Below are 22,759 nucleotides of genomic sequence, written 5' to 3'. Positions count from 1 at the left end.
TTTCTAGTCCCTAAACACTAACGTACAGACTGCTTCCACCAGATTTGATGATAAGGACTTCCCATTGCTGTTGATTTGTAATTGAAGGGCAACTAATATCTTCGAGGTGATTGGTCACACTTCTGTGTACTCCCTGTGCCCGTGCGTGCATGTGTGTGATCAGTTTGTGACACTCTCAACATCATTTTTTTAAAACAAGGTCGCTTCGTACCAGGAAGCCACCAGGAATGGGGGCAGAGCATGTTCAACCACACACACCCTCAGAACTTAGAGCAATAAACACTATTCAGTCACTTATTAACTTGGAAATGGGTGACAGAATATTTGATCCAAATAGAAACCACCTTTTCCCAGGGGTCTAGTGTGGAGAGTGGAAATGAATGTTTGAAAGAGATGTGTAGAGAATCCGTGTTCTCTGTTTACATGCAGTGTGTTTTGCCCCATAAGCTGTCCTATGTTTTTCTTTGATCCTTCTAGAAGCTAATGACAGACAGCTCTCTGTTAGCTTTATGTGCTATGCATGTCATTACGTTGTCCTCCCAGAACTGGCTTCTCTCTGGTGTTCATGTATTTCTCATTCATTATGACTTGGGTGGAGGAGTCACTACTTCTAAGATGATGATCTCCGAACACATTGCATACGTAAATGCAGAAATTTCTTGAGCAATATAGTGAATATGAATTCACACCCACACACACTCCGTAAGTACTGTACACATCTTCCCAAATCCTCAATTCTCTGCTTATCCACAGTGGTTTGAAATCTCATTGCAACAGTGGTGAATGTCTTAGACAGTAGGACATTAGCTGGCTGCTTCTTAAGTGTACCTTGTATCGTCTGCCTGCTCCTTTTGTGGAGATATGTTTTTGTATCGGATGTTTGGGCCAATGGGAGGCTTCAAGCTACAACATATTTTCCCAGCTTAAACATATTGAACTTATGACAAACCCCAGACAAGGCTTTTAATCTGTAAAGAACTGCAGTGTTGGGTGGTTTATTTACAAACCGTTTTCAATGTTGTCCATTTTTATGGCACCTTTAACAATATACTTGTTTCCAAAGTACAAAAAAAAATAATAGGTTAAATAATCTAGCCATAACTGAATGTCAAGCAATAAAACAAATGACTTTTGTGCATAGACTTTAAAAGCTACAAATTTTAGACATCCGCATGTAAATGCAATCTCTTGTTTACTGCTTTCTTCAACTCAAGCAACAGATTCCTTATTTACTATTAACTTAAGAACTTGTAATGGCCTGTACACATTCTCTCCTACTCTTCTTTCAAATTTACCTTCACCCCTGCTTTGGAGTCATAATATTTAATGTTGTTCTGCACACCTCTATACAGTTAACTTTCTGGCTTTCGTTCTGTATAGATAAGAAGATGTTATATTATAAACAGCCTACTCAGTGCAAATATTTATCTGTTTATCAAATCCACAATATGCTGTGTAATACTGGTTTTACTATCTAATCTATTTTAGACATAGCTGTTTAGAACTAGAGTGTGCTATTTTTGTGTTTTTCTGATGTGTGGTGCTAGATAAGTTACTTTTGTGAACAAAAAAAAAATTATCCCTTTTATTCCTAGACAAAACCACCTTTGGGTCTTGTTAATTTCACTGAGTATAACTATATATTTGTATATATATACATATATAAATATATATATATATAATCTACCTGTACCCAACCGGCAACTGTATCAGAGTGCTGGATTTGGGACATGCTTTTCTCTTTAAATACATAATATCATTATATAAATTATTCTAGAGTGTATTTAATTAGGATAAAATTACGTCCTTAGTATGGATATTTGACATCTATTGGGTGAGTTTGTTCATAGATATGGACATGAAAAACTGTTACCATTTAAGTGTGTTGCTCAGGTTGACATCGCATCTCCTGAGCTGAAAAAGAATTTGACAGGCCTTGACCCTGAAGCAACAATCTCATTTAGTGGAGAAATTCTTTCTCGCCTTACTGAGGAACTCTATAATTTGCACCGGACTGAAATGTGCATTAATTCCTAGTATAGATAATACGTAGAATATTCATAGAGGATTGATAGCACCGTATGCCGTTCCCCTCATCTGAGTCATGAGCTGTATGGACGTAGGCATTGGGGTACACTCCAAATTCAACAAGGGACGATGCTTTATTATGACCGCAACCAGTTCTGTGAACTGAATGGAGAACCTTTGTTAACTCTTTGATTCTTTCCCCAAGACTGACTGGCATTGTTAAAGTTGTACTTCAAATATCTAACTAAGGATGTGATTAGCCTTCTTAAATATTGATTAGAATTGTTCTGTAATATTACTGAATTTGTAAGATCTTTAGCAAAGATTTTTGAGCAATTTATAAATATAGAGCAAATGTTTCTGTTTACTGCACTTTTTGTAACTGAAGGTGATAACTTCTCACGTCACAATTAGCGGATCCCACGCATCACAATACATATTTAGCCACCATTCTGGACATTTCCCATTTTTACTGCTCTTCCCTTGATTATAAATGTAATCAGGTGGTTAATGGAAGCTAATGCATATAACTGACCTTTTAAAGTGAATTTGATACAATTTAGGGAGAAATCTCTTTTAATGCAATCATGCCATTCCTTAACTGTCTAGCTTGAAGAGAGATTGAAACATTTTTTGTTGGTTTGTTTGATTGATTGAATAAATGATTGATTTTTGCACAAATTTAGTATCCCAAGCTTCCCTAGGGTAGAACTTTCATCTCTTTGGACTTGCATATGGCCAGCACATGTCAGCATTTGGTAACTGTTTAAAATGACAAGCATGCCCACGATTAAAACACTTCCCAACTGGAGTGTTTTTGGGCAAAAGCTGATAAAATCTGCAAAGTCACACAGTTAACAGTTCTATAACCAAGTCTACAGGTCACATTGTCCTTTCAAAGGGCATGAAATGCTGAGTCTAATTGTGTGTGGGTCTCCAGGATCAAGCACACAAATGTCACATAACTCTCCAGGTAGCAAGCCTGGCCTGCTGTAAGTCGTCGTAAAGTCTGGAAGCAGTGATGCTGAACCTATAAATAAGATGTTGTCTCTTTTGTGTACAGGATGTAAAGCTTCTTTTTCTGTCACACTAGAAATGCAAGCCATTTATGGGATTCCTAAAAACCATAGTCTGGACCTAAACCTTTGCTAATGATCTTTACTAGAGGCTCATCCCACTTTTCACTGACATTGGGTTTTCTTTTCAATCCTCTCTCTACAGTAGTAGACTCCTATTCCCAGCTGTTTATTTTATTGAATCCTGAATTTAAAGAAAAAAAATATTTTGATTCATTTTGTAAATACAAGCTGTAAAAAAAGAGAGATTTAATGTTGTCTTTTAAATACTCCAATTTTCATTCTAATATGGATGTTGTTATATTGTACTTAGCAACTGTACCTTTAACATTACAGTACCTTTATTAAAAGTGCATTGAACACATCAATTTTAGATGTGCTTTGTGTGCTCTTATCCTATAATAAAATTTCAGCTTCTAATGGAACACTTGTCTTGCATTTCTTCCTTCCTTACTGAGTGACACTGTATACTTTTCTAATTCTATGTCCCCTCTTGTGAATGGTGTTCCAGGGAACCTTGAGAATCAGTAAGGCTCACAGACCAGTAAGAGTTGGGCCACCTGGACTATTCCAGATGGCTCAGTGGTTAAGAGCACTGGCTGCTGTAGAAGAGGATCTGGTTTCAATTCCCAGCACCCATATGGTAGCTTAGAATTATCTATAACTCCAGTTCCAGAGCATCTCTATTCTGATCTCCATGGACACCAAAAATGCCCATGGTACACACATATTCAAGCAGGCACTCATACACATAAAATAAAAATAAATTGTAAAAAATAAGAGTCCCAAACTGGTGCAGGAGAATTGTCTGTATTCTGTCAATCATGTTTTAAATAAACGCTGATTGGCCAGGCAGGAAGTATAGGCAGGAAAACCAGACAGGAAGTAGAAATACAAGGTGAACAAGAGAATTCTGGGAAGGAAGAAGTTGACTCCTCCCACTCCTGCCCAGATCACCGAAGCAGCAGGATGTGATCTGCCCCAATGAAAAAGGTACTGAGCCACATGGCTAACATAGATCAGAAAAATGGGTTAATCAGGATGTGAGAGTTAGCCAGTGAGAGGCTAGAGCTAATGGGCCAATCAGCTTATAATTTATGGAGACCTATGTGTGATTTTTCTTTGGGGCTAAACAGTTGGGTACTGGGTGGGACAAAAACCCCAACAACAAGCAGGCCCCCATTCATGTTACACCAAACTCCACCCAAGACCTAGTTAAGTCAGAATCTGCATTTTCAAAAGCTCAGGTAGTTAGTGATGTTACAAGTCTCAGAAGCACTGATCATATGATCATTAAAAAAAGAAGACATGCATTCACTTCCATTCTGCAAGGGGGAAAATAGATAGTACAACAGTATAAACCACCCTCTTAGCCAGGGGAACATGTCTCAATCACTGTTCTGTGAAGTGGCACCAGGACCAAGGCAACTCTTATAAAAGAAAACACTTAGTCGGGGGCTTGCTTACAGTTTCATAGGGCTAGCTCATTGCCATCATGAGATGGTAGGCATAGCACTGGAGCAACAACCAGAAGCTTTATGTCCTGTTCCAAGGGCAGCAAGCAGAGACACTGGGCCTGCCGTGGTCTTTTGAACCCTTAAAGCCCAACCCCCAGCAACAAACCTCCAACATGGACACATGTACTCCTACAAGGCCACACCCCCTAATCCTTCCCAAACAGTTCATCAACTGGGGACTGAGCATGCAAATATATGAGCCTGTGGGGGCCATTCTAATTCAAACCACCACAGCACATGAAGAAGTATCAACTTGCAGATGATGGCTAGGGATTAGTAGTTGCTTTTGGAAAGGGCTAAGTCATCCTGTCTTGAAGAAGTACCCAGGTCTGACTAATAATAGTAACCCTAAGTGTAAGGAAAAGTCCTGAATGCTCATCATACTTTCATCATTGCTTCAGAAGCAATTTGAGATGCAATGGCTGAAAAGACACCAAAGATTCAATGCCTTCCTTGACCAGCACTGCCACTGCCCTACCCAAGGCTTCCCTTCAGTAGATTATCTAGTTGAGGGTGAACCATGGATTGAACATGTGATGAGTATCACACCATTTTAATGGTACAACAATAAATCACAGTAAATTTTAGGGTGTCTATGTGAGTGTGTGTATGTGTTCCTTGGGAGTTGTTCATCTAGTTTTATCTAGACAAGAGCTCTCACTGGGATCTGAGACTCATGAAGTAGACTAGGCTGACTGGCTAGAGAGCCCCAGGGATTCTCTGTCCCTGCCTCCCCAGCAATAAAGTAACATATGTGTACCACCACATCCAGAATTTTATGTTGATTTTAGGGATCAGACTCAGGCCCTTATGCTCAAGCAGCAAGCGCTTTACTGACTAGCTCTCTAGGCCCCCTTTTAAGTTTGTTCGTTTGCTTTGGTTTTGTTTTTGTTTGACACATTGTATGTCCCAGATTAGTCTTGGGCTCACTGCAATCCTCCTGCTTCAGCTGTGACTACACATAAGCACTGCCACATCTGATCATATTTTAAAACATTCTAAAGTGAGAATAAAAGCAACTGTCTTGGCATTTTGCTCTATGCGCGCACACACACTACACTGCCTAAGCATCTTTTTATAAGCAAGAAATATTCCATACTTCACGTAAGGAACTCATTCTCCATATTTTTATCCCCAAATACTTAAGGGAAAGGAAAAGCTCATGTATATGATGCCGTCATACCACACTACCCCGTACAGTTACAAATGCTCACTTCTGGTGTCTCAGGAAATTGAGAGATAATGGGGAAAGAAGTTCAAATCTGTAATCTGTCACACCACCTCTAGGATTTGTCCAAATCCATACCTAAAAATTCTTTCTGCTTAAAACAATAATTCTAGTCACTTCTGTCTCTTGAACTTGCTTGCTCGGTGTCCATGAGAGCACTTAGATGGGAACATAAAAAGAATTTCTTAGAATTATCATAATGATCACATAGGGAAGTCAGAAAGGAGAGCAAATGTCAGGTCAGTAGTAGACTCTAGGAAAGAAAGCAAAAGCAGCAGCCATTACGTAGACCTGCTCACAACAGTGTTTTAGTTTCTGCCTGGAACTACCAAGCTTTTTTTACTTGAAACAAAATGAAGCTGAGAAGCTTCACAATGTAGAAATCTAATGTGCATACAGATCAGTGGGCAGGGATGAAGATCTTAGTTTCTCCCAACAGACCTGTGCCAAGGAGGCCCCTGCTATGCTCAGTACAGCTAAGCACTGGCACCTTCTCTTCATGAACACAAGACTGGAGACTGGTCTAGTTGTGTCAATGCCAGAGTCCAAAAGAAGCTATTAAGGTCACATGACCCACCGGTAAAACAGCAGACAATAAGAGAAGAGCCTCTCATGGAGGCCCACACCCTTAATTCCAGGGCTCAAGAGGCAGAGGCAGGCAAATCTGAGTTCGAGGCCAACCTGGAACAACCAGAGCTCTTGCACAGAGGAACCCTATCTCGAACCCCTCCCCCACAAAAAGAATAGAGAAGATTAATAATGGGTCCCCAAATACACTTAGATAGGGAGGTGAAGTTCTAAAGTGCCAATGTTGTAGAACATCAACACTATACACTATGCATTTCAAAAGAAAGAAGAGGATTTTGACTATCCCCCAACATAAATGAGCAAATTTTAAAGTGACAGAGATGCGTATTAGTTTGGATGCTAACACACTTTTATCAAAATGCCACACTGTATTCCATAAACATGGACAATTATCTTGTACCTACAACAGCTGTAAAAGAAGGGCATCTTGTTAAGAGATGTCTCCTGAACCCCTAAAGAATCACACCAAAGCCTCCCTCTGCCAGCCCCACCCCCACGCTGCACCCCCAGGTGCAAAGGCCCCATGCTCAGAGACTTGCAGGACCTCTGGGCTGAGGATTTTCCTCTGTTCTGGTGTCAATGACTTCTGATATTAGAAACAGTTAAATTCATGTCTTTCAATTTAATTTTATTCTGAACTTTCTTTTTCTTTCCTTGGAAGGTGAGATAACTGGTTCCAGTGACACACACGTCACCTCTCAGGAACCACGTGTTGCTAACCCTAAGATAACGCTCCCTTTGGGGAGAAGTTGCTCCATCTTCTCTCTGGTTTTTTTACTTAGAAGACAAAATTATTTTCACTACTGGCCTCGTGCCAAATCAAATTTGTGATTGTGAACAGCCCCATACCTGCAGCTTCTACCATTTTCTCCTTATTCTTCTACTAAAATGCACACTGAATTCTAAAGACGAAGAGAAAAATTTTAATTTTCAACCTGAAATTATCTGTTGCAATCGACTTCTCTGAGATATTTAGGTGTGCCCAGAAAAGATCACCTTTCCAAAGAGGAATTATTTAGAGGTCTCTTTTGTTCGGCCCAGAGCCCATGTAATTACAAAGCCTAGTGAAACATACTAGCGGAAACATTAACCACTAAAGAGGAAGCTCTGCAGGCGTGGGGGCTGTTTTCTGATGCTGTGTATCCTAAGCCATAGCCTGTGTTGAGCTTCATGATGGATGGCAGCTCCCTCCCCCACTTAAAATACCACCATTACTACAAAACCAAGTGTATTGCTACTAACAATATTTCCTCACGTTTCTAAACCAACCCTCTTGGATCGAGAGCTATTTCTGGCTTCTCACATGCAGAGTACCTTGTGGGTGACTAGTGACTTGTGAGATAATTCACTGAGTGGAGTGATTATCAAACTATAAATCCCAAGGCCAAGTGCACTCCACATCAGCAAAGGAAGCTCGTTAGCTGAAGGGTTAGGGAAATGCCCGAGAACTGGTGAGGTCAGGGGAAAGGATCTTGTATATTTCTGTCTTGTATGGTCTGCAAGAAACACATACCTAGTAACAACTGCCATCAAAATTCTGGCCCAATAGGACATAGCACAAACTCAAATACAGACTTTTGACAATGATTCCAAAGTTAAATTGGCACACACTCAACTTAGGAGTCTGTCTCGCAGTTTGCAGAAATAGAAAACCAAAGTTTTCTCTGCTTAAAAATCCAGAGAAAATAGTACGATTAACTTGGAAAATGCCCTACCAAATCCGTAGAAAGTTACTCAGATAATTTCTCATTACTGGTAGGCAATTCCACTCCTAGGTAGTTACTCAAGCAAAATAAACACAGACTTCACAAGGACCGTGTGTCTCAACGTTCATAGCTCTATTATTCATAATCTCACCCTAAACCGTCATCAAATGTTGACTAGGCACATTTGGATATGTCCGTCACTATGCACCTACAAAACGGAATTGTTAGGTTGGGAGCGAAGGCCCCAGTCCCTGGCATCTATCTCAGCCCCCAGGTTTGGTCTGGACTTCAAATCCCAGCAGGCCAGGGCACTTAAGTGATTCCCCTCCCCCCCCCCCCCCCAAAAGAAGAACTCGTGGTCTCCCTTTCTTTCTCCTTCCAGGGGTCACGTTCCTGAGGCTTCCCGGTTTCCCCCTCGGGGCCACCGGAGAGTGCAGATCACCCATTAAACCTGGATATTTCTTAATTTGGCTTGTTTTGATTTGGCTTGATCATCAGAGAGCTCGCTTAGGAAATATTCCTAACATTTGGAGGTTCCTGCCGAGCTAGGGCAGGTCCTTTCCATGTGGCAGGCCTCGTGTTGAAAGGCCCCTGGTCTGCAGTTCGAGCTCTCTACACCACACTTAAAACTGGCTTCTGGGCTACAGTGGCTGGGTCTTGGTGAGTCCCTTTTCTTGTCTATGCTATAGGGTTTGGGGGGACCCATTTGTACTTATTTTTGTCGTTTTCGGATTTCCTTTGAAGTCGTGAGCTCACGCTGGGAATTCAAATCAGGTTGCCGTCAATCCTGTGGGATCGGGGTTGGCTGAGGTGGAGATCTGTATGGGCATTCAATCTCTGCGCCCCTTGGGGCCTAAGAGCCATCTTGGGGGACGCACTAAGGTGGACTTAGGTCGTATAGGTGGGCATAGACTCTAAATGGGCACTTACAGTTCAAAGCCAGGTCTGTTTTTGCCCCTGTAAGCCTCTTACAAAAAAAAAAAAAAATCTTTTAAATTGAGCCTGCCTGATACAAATGAACAAAATTTACATATATATGTTTTTTTGTCCATGTTTTTTTGTTTGTTTGTTTTTGGTCTCTGTGCTCTCGCCCCTCCCCCCCCTAGCCAGTTTCAGCACCACGGTGCCTGAGGCCCTCAAGCCCACACTCCCAACCCCTTCTGGTGGAGCTACATTCTTTCCCCCTCCCTTTCCCAATTTGGAGGTTCAAGATCAACTTCCACTTTCCCCCTCCCCCTCCTACCTCACCGCTTCACTCCTGGACCCCCTCTGTGCACTGGCTAGTCCCTCCCCTGCTCCGTTTTCTCTTCCAAATCAATCTCAGATAGAAAAGTAGCCAGGTTCCTTTTCTACTAATCATTCTTCTTCCTCAATCAGTACCAGATATTAGAGGAAAAAAAAAAAGTTGAGGATGGTCCCCAAACTCATATATGGGAATTGGTGAAAATGGCCTTTAAAGTTTTTAATGCCTGAAAAAATCATCTGAGTCTTCCCGACAGACAAAACTACAACAATCCACAGGCCCAGGCCTTACCAGCTGCCCTAAGGTCACAGGAAGGGGGGCAAGGGAAGTCAATCACAGGGCTCTATCAAGCATGGCCTAAATGGTCACATGGCATGATATTGCACTACACCTGCTTCGAGGTTGTGCCCTATCTGCCAGCAACCTGGACACTGGAAATCACAATGCCCCCAGTGCGGGCTTGTCCTCTATGCCAAGCCACGGAGGTCCGGCCTCATCACCATCGGCTAGTGAAACTGTACCAGCCTTCAAACGTCTCAGGCCTGGCAGAAGATTGGCGCTGCCCAAACGTGGTATATCCCGTAACCCTCTCCTAGCCTACGGTCATGCTACAAGTGGCGGGTAACTCCATTACTTTTATTCTCACTCGGGCCTTAAGTTTCCCTCACCAATTTCAGCTATGGAGGTAGACAGGACTAGTTCCTTCTCACTTAAAACTCCGCCACTGCCCTGTATTCTTGTAGGACAATTATTTTGCTCCCATTCTTTTTTTTTTAAACAAATCATTTTATTTATTTTTTATTTTATTGAGAAAAGGAAAAAAAAGTTTCAGCCTCCTCCCAGCCTCCCATTTCCCTCCCCCTCCTCCCACTCTTCTTCCCCTCCCCCCACTTCTCTCCCCCTCCCTCTCCAGTCCAAAGAGCAGTCAGGGTTCCCTGCCCTGTGGAAAGTCCAAGGTCCTCCCCCCTCCGTCCATGTCTAGGAAGGTGAACATCCAAACTGGCTAGGTTCCCACAAAGCCAGAACATGAAGTAGGATCAAAACCCCGTGCCATTGTCCTTGGCTTCTCATCAGCCCTCATTGCTCACCATGTTCAGAGAGTCCGGTTTTATCCCATGCTTTTTCAGTCATAGTCCAGCTGGCCTTGGTGAGCTCCCAATAGATCAACCCCACTGTCTCAGTGGGTGGGTGCACCCCTCGTGGTCCTGACTTCCTTGCTCATCTTCTCCCTCCTTCCGCTCCTCATTGGGACCTTGGGAGCTCAGTCCAGACCCAAAAAGATGAACAGGGGATGTACTCACTCATAACTGGTTTCTAGCAATAAATAAGGGTCACGGAGTCTATAATTGGTGAACCTAAAAAAGCTAAATAAGAAGGTGAACCCAAAGAAAAACATATAGTTATCCTCTTGGCTATGGGAAGTAGACAAAATTGCCGGGGAGAAAATTGGGATCTTGGGGGTGGGGTGCAATGGGGGTAAGGGGAGATGGGGAGAGAAAAGTGAGAAGGGGAGGATGGGGGGAACTTGGGGAAACAGGATGATTGGAATAAAGGAAGGTTGGATAGGGGAGCACGGAAGCACAATTCTTAGTTAAGGGAGCCACCTTAGGGTTGGCAAGAGACTTGAACCTAGAGTGGCTCCCAGGAGTCCAAGGAGATGTCCCCAGTTAGTTCCTTGGGCAGCTGAGGATAGGGAACCTGAAATGACCCTATCCTATAGCAATACTGATGAATATCTTGCATATCACCATAGATCCTTCATCTGGTGATGGATGGAGATAGAGACAGAGGCCCACACTGGAGCACTGGACTGAGCTCCCATTCTTTCTTAGTGATACTGGCTTGCCCAGCACATTTACTGGGTGGAGATATCCTTAGCCACTTCCCCAAAGCTTTGTTCCACTTCTTCGAGCTCCTTTTAACCCCGCCCATCTCCAAGATTCTATTTTACAGGTTCACTCCTCCTGCCAGACGTGTGCCCAGGCCAACCCATAAGGAGCTCTCCAAATACACCAGCTTCGTGGACACCAACCAGACAAAGATTGGCAGGTTAATTTCACCCATATACCTACTCATAAAAAAACTTCGTTGTCTCTTAACACTTATGGACACTTTTACAGGATAGATAGAAGTGTTTCCAGTCTCCAGGGAAACAGCAGATGTGGTGCTCAGAGTCATGGAGCTCCTGTCAGAAGCTCTCAACATCTCCTGGACAATGGGACTCAAACAACTAAACAAGCTCTCCACTGAATTCAGGTTGTCTTGGCCCTTGCCTCAGGGCCACCCCATGTTCCCCTAAGGGCCTGAGCCCTTTTGAACTGCTTTATGGCAGGCCCTTTCTCCTTAACCATCACCTCCCAGTTCAAACTCCTCCACCAGCTGGGTACCTTTCCTACCTCTCCCTCTTAAGGTCCCTTCTCCCTTCACACGCTGACAATTGTCTCCCTGCCCCAACACCAGTGGACCCTAATGCCCCTAAACCTGCCCCGCTCTCCCCAGGGAACAGAGTACTCCTTAAACAGTTAACTCCTAAGTCTCTCGAGCCTCGATGGACAGGACCTCACATGGTAATCCTTACCACCCCCTCGGCTGCCAAGCTCTTGGGACACCCATGCTGGTACCATCTCTCCAGACTCAAGCGAGCACCTACTCAAGACACTTGGTCTATCCAGCAGACAGGACCTTCCACCCTCTGGTTTTCCAGGATGCCGAAATGAAGGGTCTACCTACTCCTCATACTGGCATACTCATCTTTAGCAATAACAATTTTTTTTCCTAGACACCTGCCTTCTCATCTCCCCCCGAGGAACAGATGCCTGCCTTCTCCGGGATGACAGTTCATGGGATGCCTTTCTAGCCACACCTCTCGCTAAACATAGACACCTGGCTCTCCCTTTCCCCATGCTGCCCAGTGCCCGCAGGAAGTAGCCGGTTTTGAGTCTACGCCCTTTGTTCCCAAAGAGAGCCTAAGTGTTTGTCATAATTACCATTCCAATTTTCTCTCATCTCTGTAGCCAAAGAGTCTGGAATGTTAGGTTGGGAGCATAGGCCCTAGTCCCTCACATCTATCTCAGCCCCCAGGCCTGGTCTGGACTTCAAATCCCAGCAGGCCAGGTCCTGACCCCTCCCTGGGGGTGGGGTCAGGACCACTCCCCAGGGTACTTAAGTGATCCCCCAAAAGAAGAACACGTGGTCTCCCTTTCTTCCTCCCAGGGGTCGCGTTCCTGTGGCTTCCTGGTTTCCCCCTCGGGGCCACCGGAGAGCGCAGATCTCCCATTAAACCTGGATATTTTTTAATTTGGCTTGATTGGGAATTTTTGCATCATCAGAGAGCTCGCTTAGGAAATATTCCTAACAGGAATGAACTACTAACACACACAGCAGCATGGACAAAGTCTAAAATCCCTAGCTAAGCATGTACGCACAGAAGATCACATGTCGTATGATTCTGTTTCTATGAAATGTTCAGGCAGGGCAAATGTGCAAAGGATAGAAAGTACTGACTGCTATTTGACACAAAAGGAAACAGTCAGGGGTAATGAAAGTGTCCTAAAACTAGGGAGTGCTGGTGGTCGTGAAGCCCTGTGCATTCACTGAAGCCCCTTACTGATACAATTAAAATGAAGGAATTCTAACATGTACACTACAGCTCAAGAATCAGTTGTTACATGGAGTTGTTCACCATGACACAGAAAATAATGTCCAACTCTATCTAGCATCTTTTTTATTTTAGAGATTTTTTTATTTACTATGTACACAGTGTTCTGCCCACATGTATGCCTGCAGGCCAGAAGAGGGCACTATGTCCCATTATAGATGGTTGTGAGCCACCATGTAGTTGCTGGAAATTGAACTCAGGATCTCTGGAAGAGCAGCCAGAGCTCTTAACCTATGAGCATCTCTCCAGCCCCCTCTATCTAATATCTTATTTTTATTATTATTTTTTTATTTTTCCATTCAAAAATTTACACTTCCTCCCCTCCTCCCATTCCCTTCCAGCTCCTCCACTTCCCCTCCTCTCTCCTCCTCCCTCCTTATTAAGAGAGGGCAGGGAACCCTGCCCTGTGGGAAGTCCAAGACTCTCCCCCCCAGATCTAGGCAGGCCTAGGAAGCTTTGCATCCAAATAGACTAGGGTCCCAAAAAGCCAGTACATGCAGTAGAAATAAGTCCCAGTGCCTTTATCAATGGCTTCTCAGTCAGCCCCCATTGTCAGCCACATTCAGAGAGTCCGGTTTGATCACATGCTTGTTGCAGTAAAAAACAATGACATCTTGAATTTTGCATGCAAATGGATGGAAATAGAAAACACTATTTTTAATGAGATAACCCAGACCCAAAAAGATGAATATGGTATGTACTCACTCATTAGTGGACTCTAGCCATAAACAAAGGACATTAAGCCTATAGTTCATAAGCCTAGAGAAGCCAAGTAAAAGGTGAACCCATAGAAAAACATAGATCCTCCTGGAAACTGGAAGCAAACAAGATTGTTGGGCAAAAGTTGGGAGCATGTGGGTGGGGTTGGAAGGAGGGAGAAGGGAAAGACTGGGGAGAGATTGGGGGAGTGGGTGGAGATGGAGGAAGGGTGGATATAGGAGCAGGGAAGAAGATACCTACATTAAGGGAGACATTTTAGGGTTGGCAACAGACTTGGCTCTAGAGGGGATCCCAGGTGTACATGGGAATGTCCCCAGCTAGGTCCTTGGGCAGCAGAGGAGAAGGTGCCTGAGCTGTCCTTGCCCCACTATCACACTGATGAATATCTCGAATATCACCATAGAGTCTTCGTCTGGCAACGGATGGAGATAGAGACAGAGACCCTCATCAGAGCAACAGACTGAGCTCCCAAGGTCCAGTTGAAGAGTATAAGGAGGGAGAAGAGGAGCGAGGAAGTCAGGACCGCGAGGGGTTGGTCCACCCGCTGAGGCAGAGTGCCTGTTCTAATGGGAGCTCACCAAATCCAGCTGGACTGGGACTGAAAGAGCATGTGATCAAACCTATCTAATAATCTTAAAGTCAAAGCTTGCTCTAAGTCCCTTTCTACCCCAGTGGTTCTCTCCATTCCTCCCCCGCTCCATAAGCAATCATCTTTCCTCCCCAGCAGTCAATGCTGTTTCACACTGGTGTGGGCTTTTACACAGCTGAGACTCCTGTCCTTATCCTCCAAGATCCAACGCAGGAAGGGGAAGGTGGCCTGATAGAGGGCCCCAGCACTCACCTGCTCCTCCACAGGGAAGGCACCAAAGCAACAGGTGTTCCTGCTCCACAGTGAGATAAGTAGCAAGGGGAGGGTACTGGGAATCAACAGGAGGAAAGGGGACTCTTTGTATTATTATTTTTATTGAGCTCTACATTTTTCTTTGCTCCCTTCACTGCCTCTCCTCTCTCCTTCAACCCTCTCCCATGGTTCTTATGCTCCCAGTGTACTCAGGAGATCTTGTCTTTTTCTACTTCCCATGTACATTAGATCCATGTATGTCTCTCAGGGTTCTCATTGTTGTCTGGGTTCTCTGGGATTGTGATTTGTAGGCTGGTTTTCCTTGCTTTATGTTTAAAAACCACCTATGAGTGAGTACACTGAGTCTAGGTTACCTCACTCAGTATGATGTTTTCTAGTTCCATCCATTTGCCTGCAAATTTCAAGATATTTTTTTCTGCTGTGTAGTACTCCATTGCTTAGATGTACCATATTTTCCTCATACATTCTTCAGTCAGGGGGCATTTAGGCTGTTTCCAGGTTCTGGCTATGACAAACAATGCTGCTATGAACATAGCTGAGCACATGTCCTTGTGGCACAATTGAGCATCCTTTGGGTATATACCCTAAAGTGGTATTGCTGGGTCTTGAGGAAGATTTTCTAATTTTCTGAGAAATCACCACATTGACATCCAAAGAAGCTGTACCAGTTTGCATTCCCACCAGCAATGCAGGAGTGTTTGGAAAGGGGATTCTTTAAGAGTCACAGATAGAGAAACAAAACTGTAAACAGAGATGTCTTGTTCATTTCCCAGCTGCCAGACCCAAAAAACCACACAGAAACTATATTAATTACAGCACTGCTTGGCCTATTAGCTCAGGCCTCTTATTAACTAACTCTTACACCTTAAATTAACCCATTTCTATTAATATGTGTTTCACCACGAGGCTGTGGAATACCCGGTGAGGCTCCAGTATTTATCTCCTTCAGCAGCTACATGGCATCTCCCTGACCCTGCCTACTTTCTCCCTCTATATATATGTCTCTGTTCAGATTTCCCGCTTGGCTGTACTCTGCTAAGCCATTGGCCGAAACAGTTTTATTCATCAAACAATAAGAGTAACACATATACAGAAGGACATCCCACATCACAAAATACCTTGGCGTTGGCCACTCCAGAGTTGGGGTAGGGAGTATCCCCTCTGCAGGGGAAGAATGGAAGAGAGGACTCACCCAACATAGACCATGGTTCTCCTAGCTAGGCATCTCCTGGGCTCTACAGGCTTACGTGTGGAATAGTAAGAGACCTGAATTGGCTTAGTGATTTGACTCTGGACAAAGACTCCATTCCAAAACTCTCCTAAGGCTGTAATCGGAGGCCATCTTGAAAAGGTATGTATTATCTAAATTTGGACTACTTTGGGAGACAAAAATCCTCATGTATTCCCACCTCTGAAACCCACACAGACATTCCCCTGCACTGGGTCAGCAGCTAGGTTCTCACAAACCAATTTTGGAGTGACCGAGTGGCTCTATCACAACCCCCTAGCCTGATTCTTGTGAGACTTTTCCTAGAGAGACTATTTTTAACAGACAGAAAAATCAAAGAGGGATTCCATCCAACTACAGCTTGGCAGACCCATGAGTTCATTGGTGGGACTTACAGGATCTGGTGACAAAGGCAACCGGGTCATGAGGACGTCCTCCACAGCACCAAGGAACAGCTACTCCACAGAGCTGCTGCTTGTTTCGGCAGTTGCTTCCGATGAATATAACCTCGTGAGAGGCAGGCCAACCTACTTCGCTTCGCCCCACCCCCACGCACACCTGAGGAAATTAATAGGTCCAATCTAGGGAGAGCCATCTGCTGGTGGTCGTAGATGCTCTGCTTCAAGATGGCAATAATCATGCCATTGTAGAAAAAGCAGATGCTCTCTGTAGGGCCACTGTTACCATTGGTTGGGGGACACCAAAAAGAATGGACAGCCAGGATCTCGTCTTTAAGACCAGCAGAGTCGTCAGTCCCGAGGTTTCACAGCAGTCTCAGGCCTGAAGGACTTTGCTACAGTTCTCACCACCCAGCTCCCTTTCACCAACCGGCTACATAAAGGACAGGGATGGGAGTCTGTGGTCCCAGTGCCCAAAGGAGTGGGCAAGCAGTTAGTGGCAACAGCAGGGGCCCAGTTGTCAGAGACCCTTCATAGCTGCCTGGGAAGGAATTATGGCCACACCCCATTCACGCCCTGCAGGACGCTACAGCTGAAATCACTTTAGAGTCTGTTCAGTGTGTTGAAGCCTACTGTAATCCCAACATTTAGAAGGCTGAGGCAGGAAGAGTAAACTGAGTATGAGTCTAGCCAGTGGGCTACGGACTGAGACCTTGTCTGAAAAAAATAAATAGAAAGGAAAGAAGGAGGGAAGGGATGAGAGGGTGAGAGAGGGAGAGAGGGAGGGAGGGACGAAGGAGGGAGGGAGGGAAAGAAAGAGAGAAAGAGAGCAGTGAACTGAGGAGAGAAAACTGCAGCCTGTGCCCATGCACTGGTAAGTAGGATCTGACATCTTGCCACTAGCCACACCCACAGTAGCAGCTATCTCTGTCCCCAGCTGATCATATGCTTTTGAGAGGACTAGACATGAGCACAGATAGATGCACATAGTCTTGAAAAGTGCAGAGAAGAACACAAACTATTGAGGGGACCTAGAAGACTGTGAAATAGGAAGGAGAAAAATCAGTGAAAACTGGGTCTGAATGAGGACCAAACAGAAATGCTGAAAATGAGGAGCAAGTCATTAAAAAAAAAGTTCAATTGAGGATTAGGGAGGTGGCTCAGTGGCTAAGAGCACCCAATGGCTGCTCCTGCAGAGAACCTGAGTTCAGTTCTGAGCTCAAACCCATCTGCAACTCCAGTTGCAGGGGACCCACCCAACACCCTCTTCTGGCATCTGAAAACACTCTATGTACATAGTATATATATACACACTTTCATACACAATACACATACAGTGTACATGCCAAACATACATATAAAATAAAATAAAAATAAATATGGCTGGAGAGATGACTCAGCAGTTCAGAGCACTTGTTCCAGCATGTACATGGCAGCTCACAAACATCCATAATGCCAGTTTCAGGGAATATAATCCCTCTTCTGATGCCCCACAGGCACTGCCTGCACTGATGTACAGAAAGGCATGCAGGCAAAACATTTATACACATAAAATAAAACAAATAAACCTAAAACAAAAGTTTAAAATGAATCTCTTTTAGGAAGTTCATTTGAAAGCCTCAGCTACAGAACACATCAAGTGGGAGAGAGAACACGAAAACTTAAAGATAGACCTTTCAAAACACCAAATTCAGGCAAAGCAGAAAGGAAAAAAGAGGACGTTCAAAATTTGGGGGACACCATTAAATAAACAAACGTTTCTATCATTGTTATACTCAAGTCAAGAAAATAAAGTTTAAGGGTATAGAGAACTCATTAAGTGAAAAGCTAACAGAAAACTTTCCTAACCCCAGAAAGACATAGACATCCATGTACAGAAGACGTCTGGACCCCCAAAAGACAGAAAGGATCCTCACCATTGTAACGAGACTGTCTAAAGGATAGGCCAGCACTGGGGTTATAGCTCAGTACTAGAAAGCCTGACTAGCAAACTTAAGCCCTGGGTTAACTCCCAGTACAACGACAACAACAATAAATCAATAAACAGCCAAGTACATAACAAAAAAGAACTATGAAATCTACAGGTGCTAGATCACATTTATTAGCAGCCCCATTAGATTAAGAGAGATTTCTCAGCAAAAGCCCTGCAGGCAAAGAGGGTACAGAATGTCACAGTTCCAGTCATAAAAGAAAACAACTGCCGATCAAGATTACTATACTCAGCAAAGCTGTCCTTCAGAAGTGAGGGGAAACAGATCTTCCAAGATAAGCAAAACCTGAGGAAACTCAGAACTACCAAACCAACCTTACAACAGCTGTTTCATGAGGAATTCAGAAGGGAAAGAAAGAAGATACACAAAATAGAAGATACACAGAAGACATATCTGACATGGTAGATGCAATAAACCATCACATCACAATGGTGAGAAAGACGGGAACAAAAGGTACTCAAAACAGCTAGAGGGAAAATCCACAAGATGGCGGCCATAACCCTGTATCTTTCAATAAAAACTGAACGTAAGTGAGCTAAATTCTCTAGATATAGCATACAGGCTATTAGAGTATGGTACTGTATGCCTATGCTTATAACCCTAGTGCTTGAGAGGCTGAGGCAAGAGGATTGTGAGTTCAGGGCTATCCTGGCTACATAGTGAGTTTGATGGTACATAGAAAGATTATGAGCCTTGACTCCACAGTGAGACCCTGTCTCAAAATAATAAACAATAAAAAACAAACTCCACCAACACCTGCTGCCTATGAGAAACTAATGCCCAACACCAGTAAAGACAAGCAACAGAAAGGAAAGGACAGAAGAATGTCTCCAGCAAACAGAAGAGAGGAAGATTCAGATGGGGTAAAACTGAAAGGATGAGCTCGCATTACAGCTGACATCATAAAAGTACAAAGGAAGATGCAAGGTATTTTTATAACTATGTTAACAAATAGGAAAAGTGACACATCTCTGGACAATAAATAATGTGATAAATAATCATGTTGGGAACAAAGAAGGATAATGGAGTGGAGTGGCAAGTATCAGCAGTATAGGCCTAAAATCCTGGTACTTGGGTAGCTGAGGCAGGAGAAACACAAGCTCCATCCAGCCTGGACCACATGAATAGACCCTGCACACACACACAGAAACACACACATACACATACATGTATATAAAACTTATATATATATATATAAGTAAAATTATAATACATATATACACATATACATATATGTATAGGAAGTCTAGCAATTCCAGGCCCAGCTACTGGCTAAGTAGGATCTTGCTTTGCAAATGGCTGCTTTCTTGCTATGTTGTCACACGGTGGAGATGGATATTCTGTCTCTCTCCTCTTTCTTACAAGCTATGCAGAATTACCCAACTATGCCTAATTACTTCCCAAAGTTCTCCCTGCAAATAATACAGCAACACACTGTAGGTTAAGGCTTCAACATATGAATGGCTAGTGCCATGAACATTCAGGGCCTAACAGATGGCAGAAGTCATGAGAGCAGAGTTTTAGCTTTTAGTTCTCTGGTCATCTGATGTTGAAAGAGAGCTGACTGCCTGGGCCTGTGCAAACAAGAGGGTTATAGGAGACAATATCTCAAGTGACTTCTGATCCTAACACTGTCATTCCATATACCCTGCCCTTACTAGCACTCAGATACACCAGGCCAGAGCACAACAGGAACAAAAATCTGGCTTCTCAACAACCGTGCATGTTAGACTACCGTTCCATCATTGTGACAAAACGCCAGGCACAAACAAGCTCAAGGGGGAAAAACTTCAAATTTCAGGTTTCAGTTCAAGATCAGTTTGATCTGTTGCTCTTTGGACTGGGAGGCAAAAGATTAAGTATGGAGAAAGCAAAACTGTTCCATCCCATGGCAGCAAATACAAGTCTTTACTCAAAGACACTTGCAGTCCCTTACGCTAGCAATTCTCCTCCTCTGAACTCACACAGTGTCCTCTTTGCACGTTTGCGTTCAGTTCCTGCCACTGTGACATCATAGAGGGAAGGGCTATATTTACCTCCTGCTTTCAGCCTGTGGTGGTCGTTTGACACGTGTCTGGGCTCATGGTGAAACGGAAGAGTGTCAGAAAGCGCATGCAGTTGGCAGTTAGGCACCTCCTGGTAGCCAAGAATCAAAAAGAGGGGAAGAAGGTGTAAAAACCCAATATCTCCACCACTGACTTCCTAAGGTCAAAAGTTCTGGAAAACTTAGTATTTAAACATGGTCCCCCATGTACTCAACACCAAACATTTAAGTATATGTGCTCGGTGACCTAAATTCAAGTAGAACCCACCATATCCTGGTTATCCCACAGGCTTGATGACCAAGCCCTTAGTATATAACCTTCAGGGGATGTTTATAATCCACCCCCATAACACCTAGTCTTAGAAGATTTATTTAAATGCTTCTGTATGTAGTTACCAGCAGAGGACAGCAGGTGGTGCCAAATAACCTGGATTACAAAGGGTTGTGAGCCTCCTGATGTGGGTGCTGGGAACTGAACTTGAGTCCTCCGGAAGAGCAGCAACATTCTTAACTACTGAGCCCTCTCTCGAGCCCTAGTAACACTTTTTCTTTAATAGTTCGTCGCTTTCTTTTTTGTTTCATTTAATCAAGATGACTTTAGAGTCCCCCAAATCAAAAGTTCCTGGAAAAGACAGTGTTTACCTTGGTCCTTTGTGAACTCAATACCAAACACAAAGTGTATATGCTTAAAACATCTTTTCCTTATGAATTGCAGATGGACACTGGCATCTATCTAAAACTGGGACTGTGAGTGGAATGGAGAATTTGGGCGTAATGAGGGCCTACTATGTGTTGAGCAGTGTGCTAAATGTAGCTTCATTCTTTGTTTTATGTAGAACTTTCCAGAAGCCCCATGGATGTATTAAAAATTGATGAAAAGGACTGACTACGTAGCTTGGTAAGAACTAGGGAAGCCTGAGGTCACAGCCAGGGGTCTGCGGGTCTCACATTCTCCCTGTGGCCGATGCTCTCAGAGGATTCGCACACAAGCCCCTCCCGCGGCGCTCTCGTGACGTCATCACGCGCGGCCGGGCGGGCGCCCTCGGGGCTTTAAATGAGGCCTTTCTAGGCGCGCAGAAGTGAGTTCGGCAAAGCGTGTGTAGAGGGGTCTCCTTTTCCCCGGGCCAGAGCTGCTTGGGACCCTGAGGTGGGCGGAAAGGTTGCTGCGCGCGGACTCGGGCTCGCCGGGGACGCGAGGGGCGGGAGAGGGAACATGGCGGCCCGGGTCTGAGGCAGCGCCTCACCGGGCTTTCCTCCCAGGCCTTTGTCGGCAGCTTTCCTCACGTGCTCTCCTCGGCGGCTTTCCTCACTACTTACCGTAGATACTTTCTCTTCTTTGCCTTCCCTCAGTTCCCCCGGCGCTCACCGTCCCCTCCCCGCGCCCTCAGCCCCACTCTGAGGTAGGTAGGCTGAGAAGGACGCCCGTGAGACCCCACAGGTGACCAGAGGCCAATTCCTGCATTTGACTCTTAACTATACCACGCCCGCACCGGGCGACAGAACAAGCACCCGGTGTGGAGAAATCAAACTTCAGCTGCAGTCCTGTGCCTGATGAACCCTCCGAGGGTTCCTGGGAATTGTTCTCTGGAATTGCCAGCCCCTGAGTCTCAGGATTGCAAAGCTCTCTTTGAAAGATCCAGGGAGCCTTTTCTGTGTATTGTGTGGCAGGATCTGCCCTCAGGACAGTCTGCGACTGGAGGGAATGGATGCTGCCTGCCATAGTGTCAACAATGCGAGAACACCCTCCGCTTTGGGTTCTCAGAACTCAACTGATGTCCTTGCGTCTGTCAAAGGAAAGTGACTTCTTCTGTGTCATCTTTGCCACAGAGAATCGTGGCACTGTTCTGTCGCTTGTTTCGCTTTAGTCAGTTGAGAGTAGATGTTAAACCAAGGGTCTTTCTCGCCCCAGTCCAGAATCTAGGTTTGATCTTGACCTTTTTGTTTTTCTTCAGTTGAATGTAGATTCTAGGAAGGATCCCATGCTCACTACCTTGGAGCCTTCATTGCCAGGCTGGACTCTGGTGGGCTAGAGTGAAGGAGAGAGCTAGGAAGATGAGCTCTAGCGTAACCGTGAGTGAACCAAGGCTGAACTGGTGAGTCGGACCTTTTCCTCATCCACTCTGGAGGAGTGAGACAGGGACGGTGGGTAGCACAGGAAGGGAAGGTCTCTGGCTTGAGAGGGTTTTTAAAAACATTTTTTTTCAGGGCCTCAGATTTTACCCTATTCATATGCCAAAACTTTTGAGTTGCAGCTGACTAATTTCAAGACAACTCAGCACTCAGGGTTAGTTGTCATTTCATCTGAATTGTTGTTCTCTTGTGGAGGAGAAGTGCTGAAATTGTTCTCAACATTTTCAGTTTTTTAATTCCTTCACTCAAGTAGCATCGACCATAACAGATCAGTCTCAATTATAATGGTCACTTTAGTATATCTGGAGCTCACTATGGAGACCAAACTGGCCTTCAACTCAG

At 44.3% G+C, this 22,759-nt stretch overlaps 1 protein-coding gene and 1 long non-coding RNA gene across 5 annotated transcripts in view; one reads left to right on the top strand and one right to left on the bottom strand.

The window, feature by feature from the left end:
- The window catches only part of LOC121466035, a 63,514-nt gene extending 41,866 nt beyond the window's left edge, over nt 1-21,648 (bottom strand). Inside the window, exons 1-2 of the long non-coding RNA XR_005976712.1 lie at nt 21,605-21,648; nt 20,280-20,379 (exon numbers count right to left, since the gene is read on the bottom strand). This is a non-coding gene — a long non-coding RNA (uncharacterized LOC121466035). The remainder of the gene's footprint in view (nt 1-20,279; nt 20,380-21,604) is intronic.
- Nucleotides 21,320-22,759, top strand: part of Ice2 (interactor of little elongation complex ELL subunit 2) — a 43,145-nt gene continuing 41,705 nt past the window's right edge. For 2 of the 4 annotated variants that reach the window (XM_041679494.1, XM_041679491.1), the window contains exons 1-2: nt 21,320-21,434; nt 22,240-22,380. In XM_041679494.1, the coding sequence (XP_041535428.1) occupies nt 22,340-22,380 (41 nt within the window). In that variant the 5' untranslated portion in view covers nt 21,320-21,434; nt 22,240-22,339. Of the gene's footprint in view, nt 21,435-22,239; nt 22,381-22,759 lie in introns of those variants that run through there. The other 2 variants (XM_041679492.1, XM_041679493.1) reach the window with 2 other exon arrangements.

Source organism: Microtus oregoni, unplaced genomic scaffold, assembly GCF_018167655.1.
Source record: "Microtus oregoni isolate MIOR12 unplaced genomic scaffold, Mior012 000032F_ref0000030, whole genome shotgun sequence".
Taxonomy (NCBI): Eukaryota; Metazoa; Chordata; class Mammalia; order Rodentia; family Cricetidae; genus Microtus; species Microtus oregoni.
Note: the sequence above shows the minus strand (reverse complement) of the source record. Positions and strands in the feature narration are given on the sequence as shown.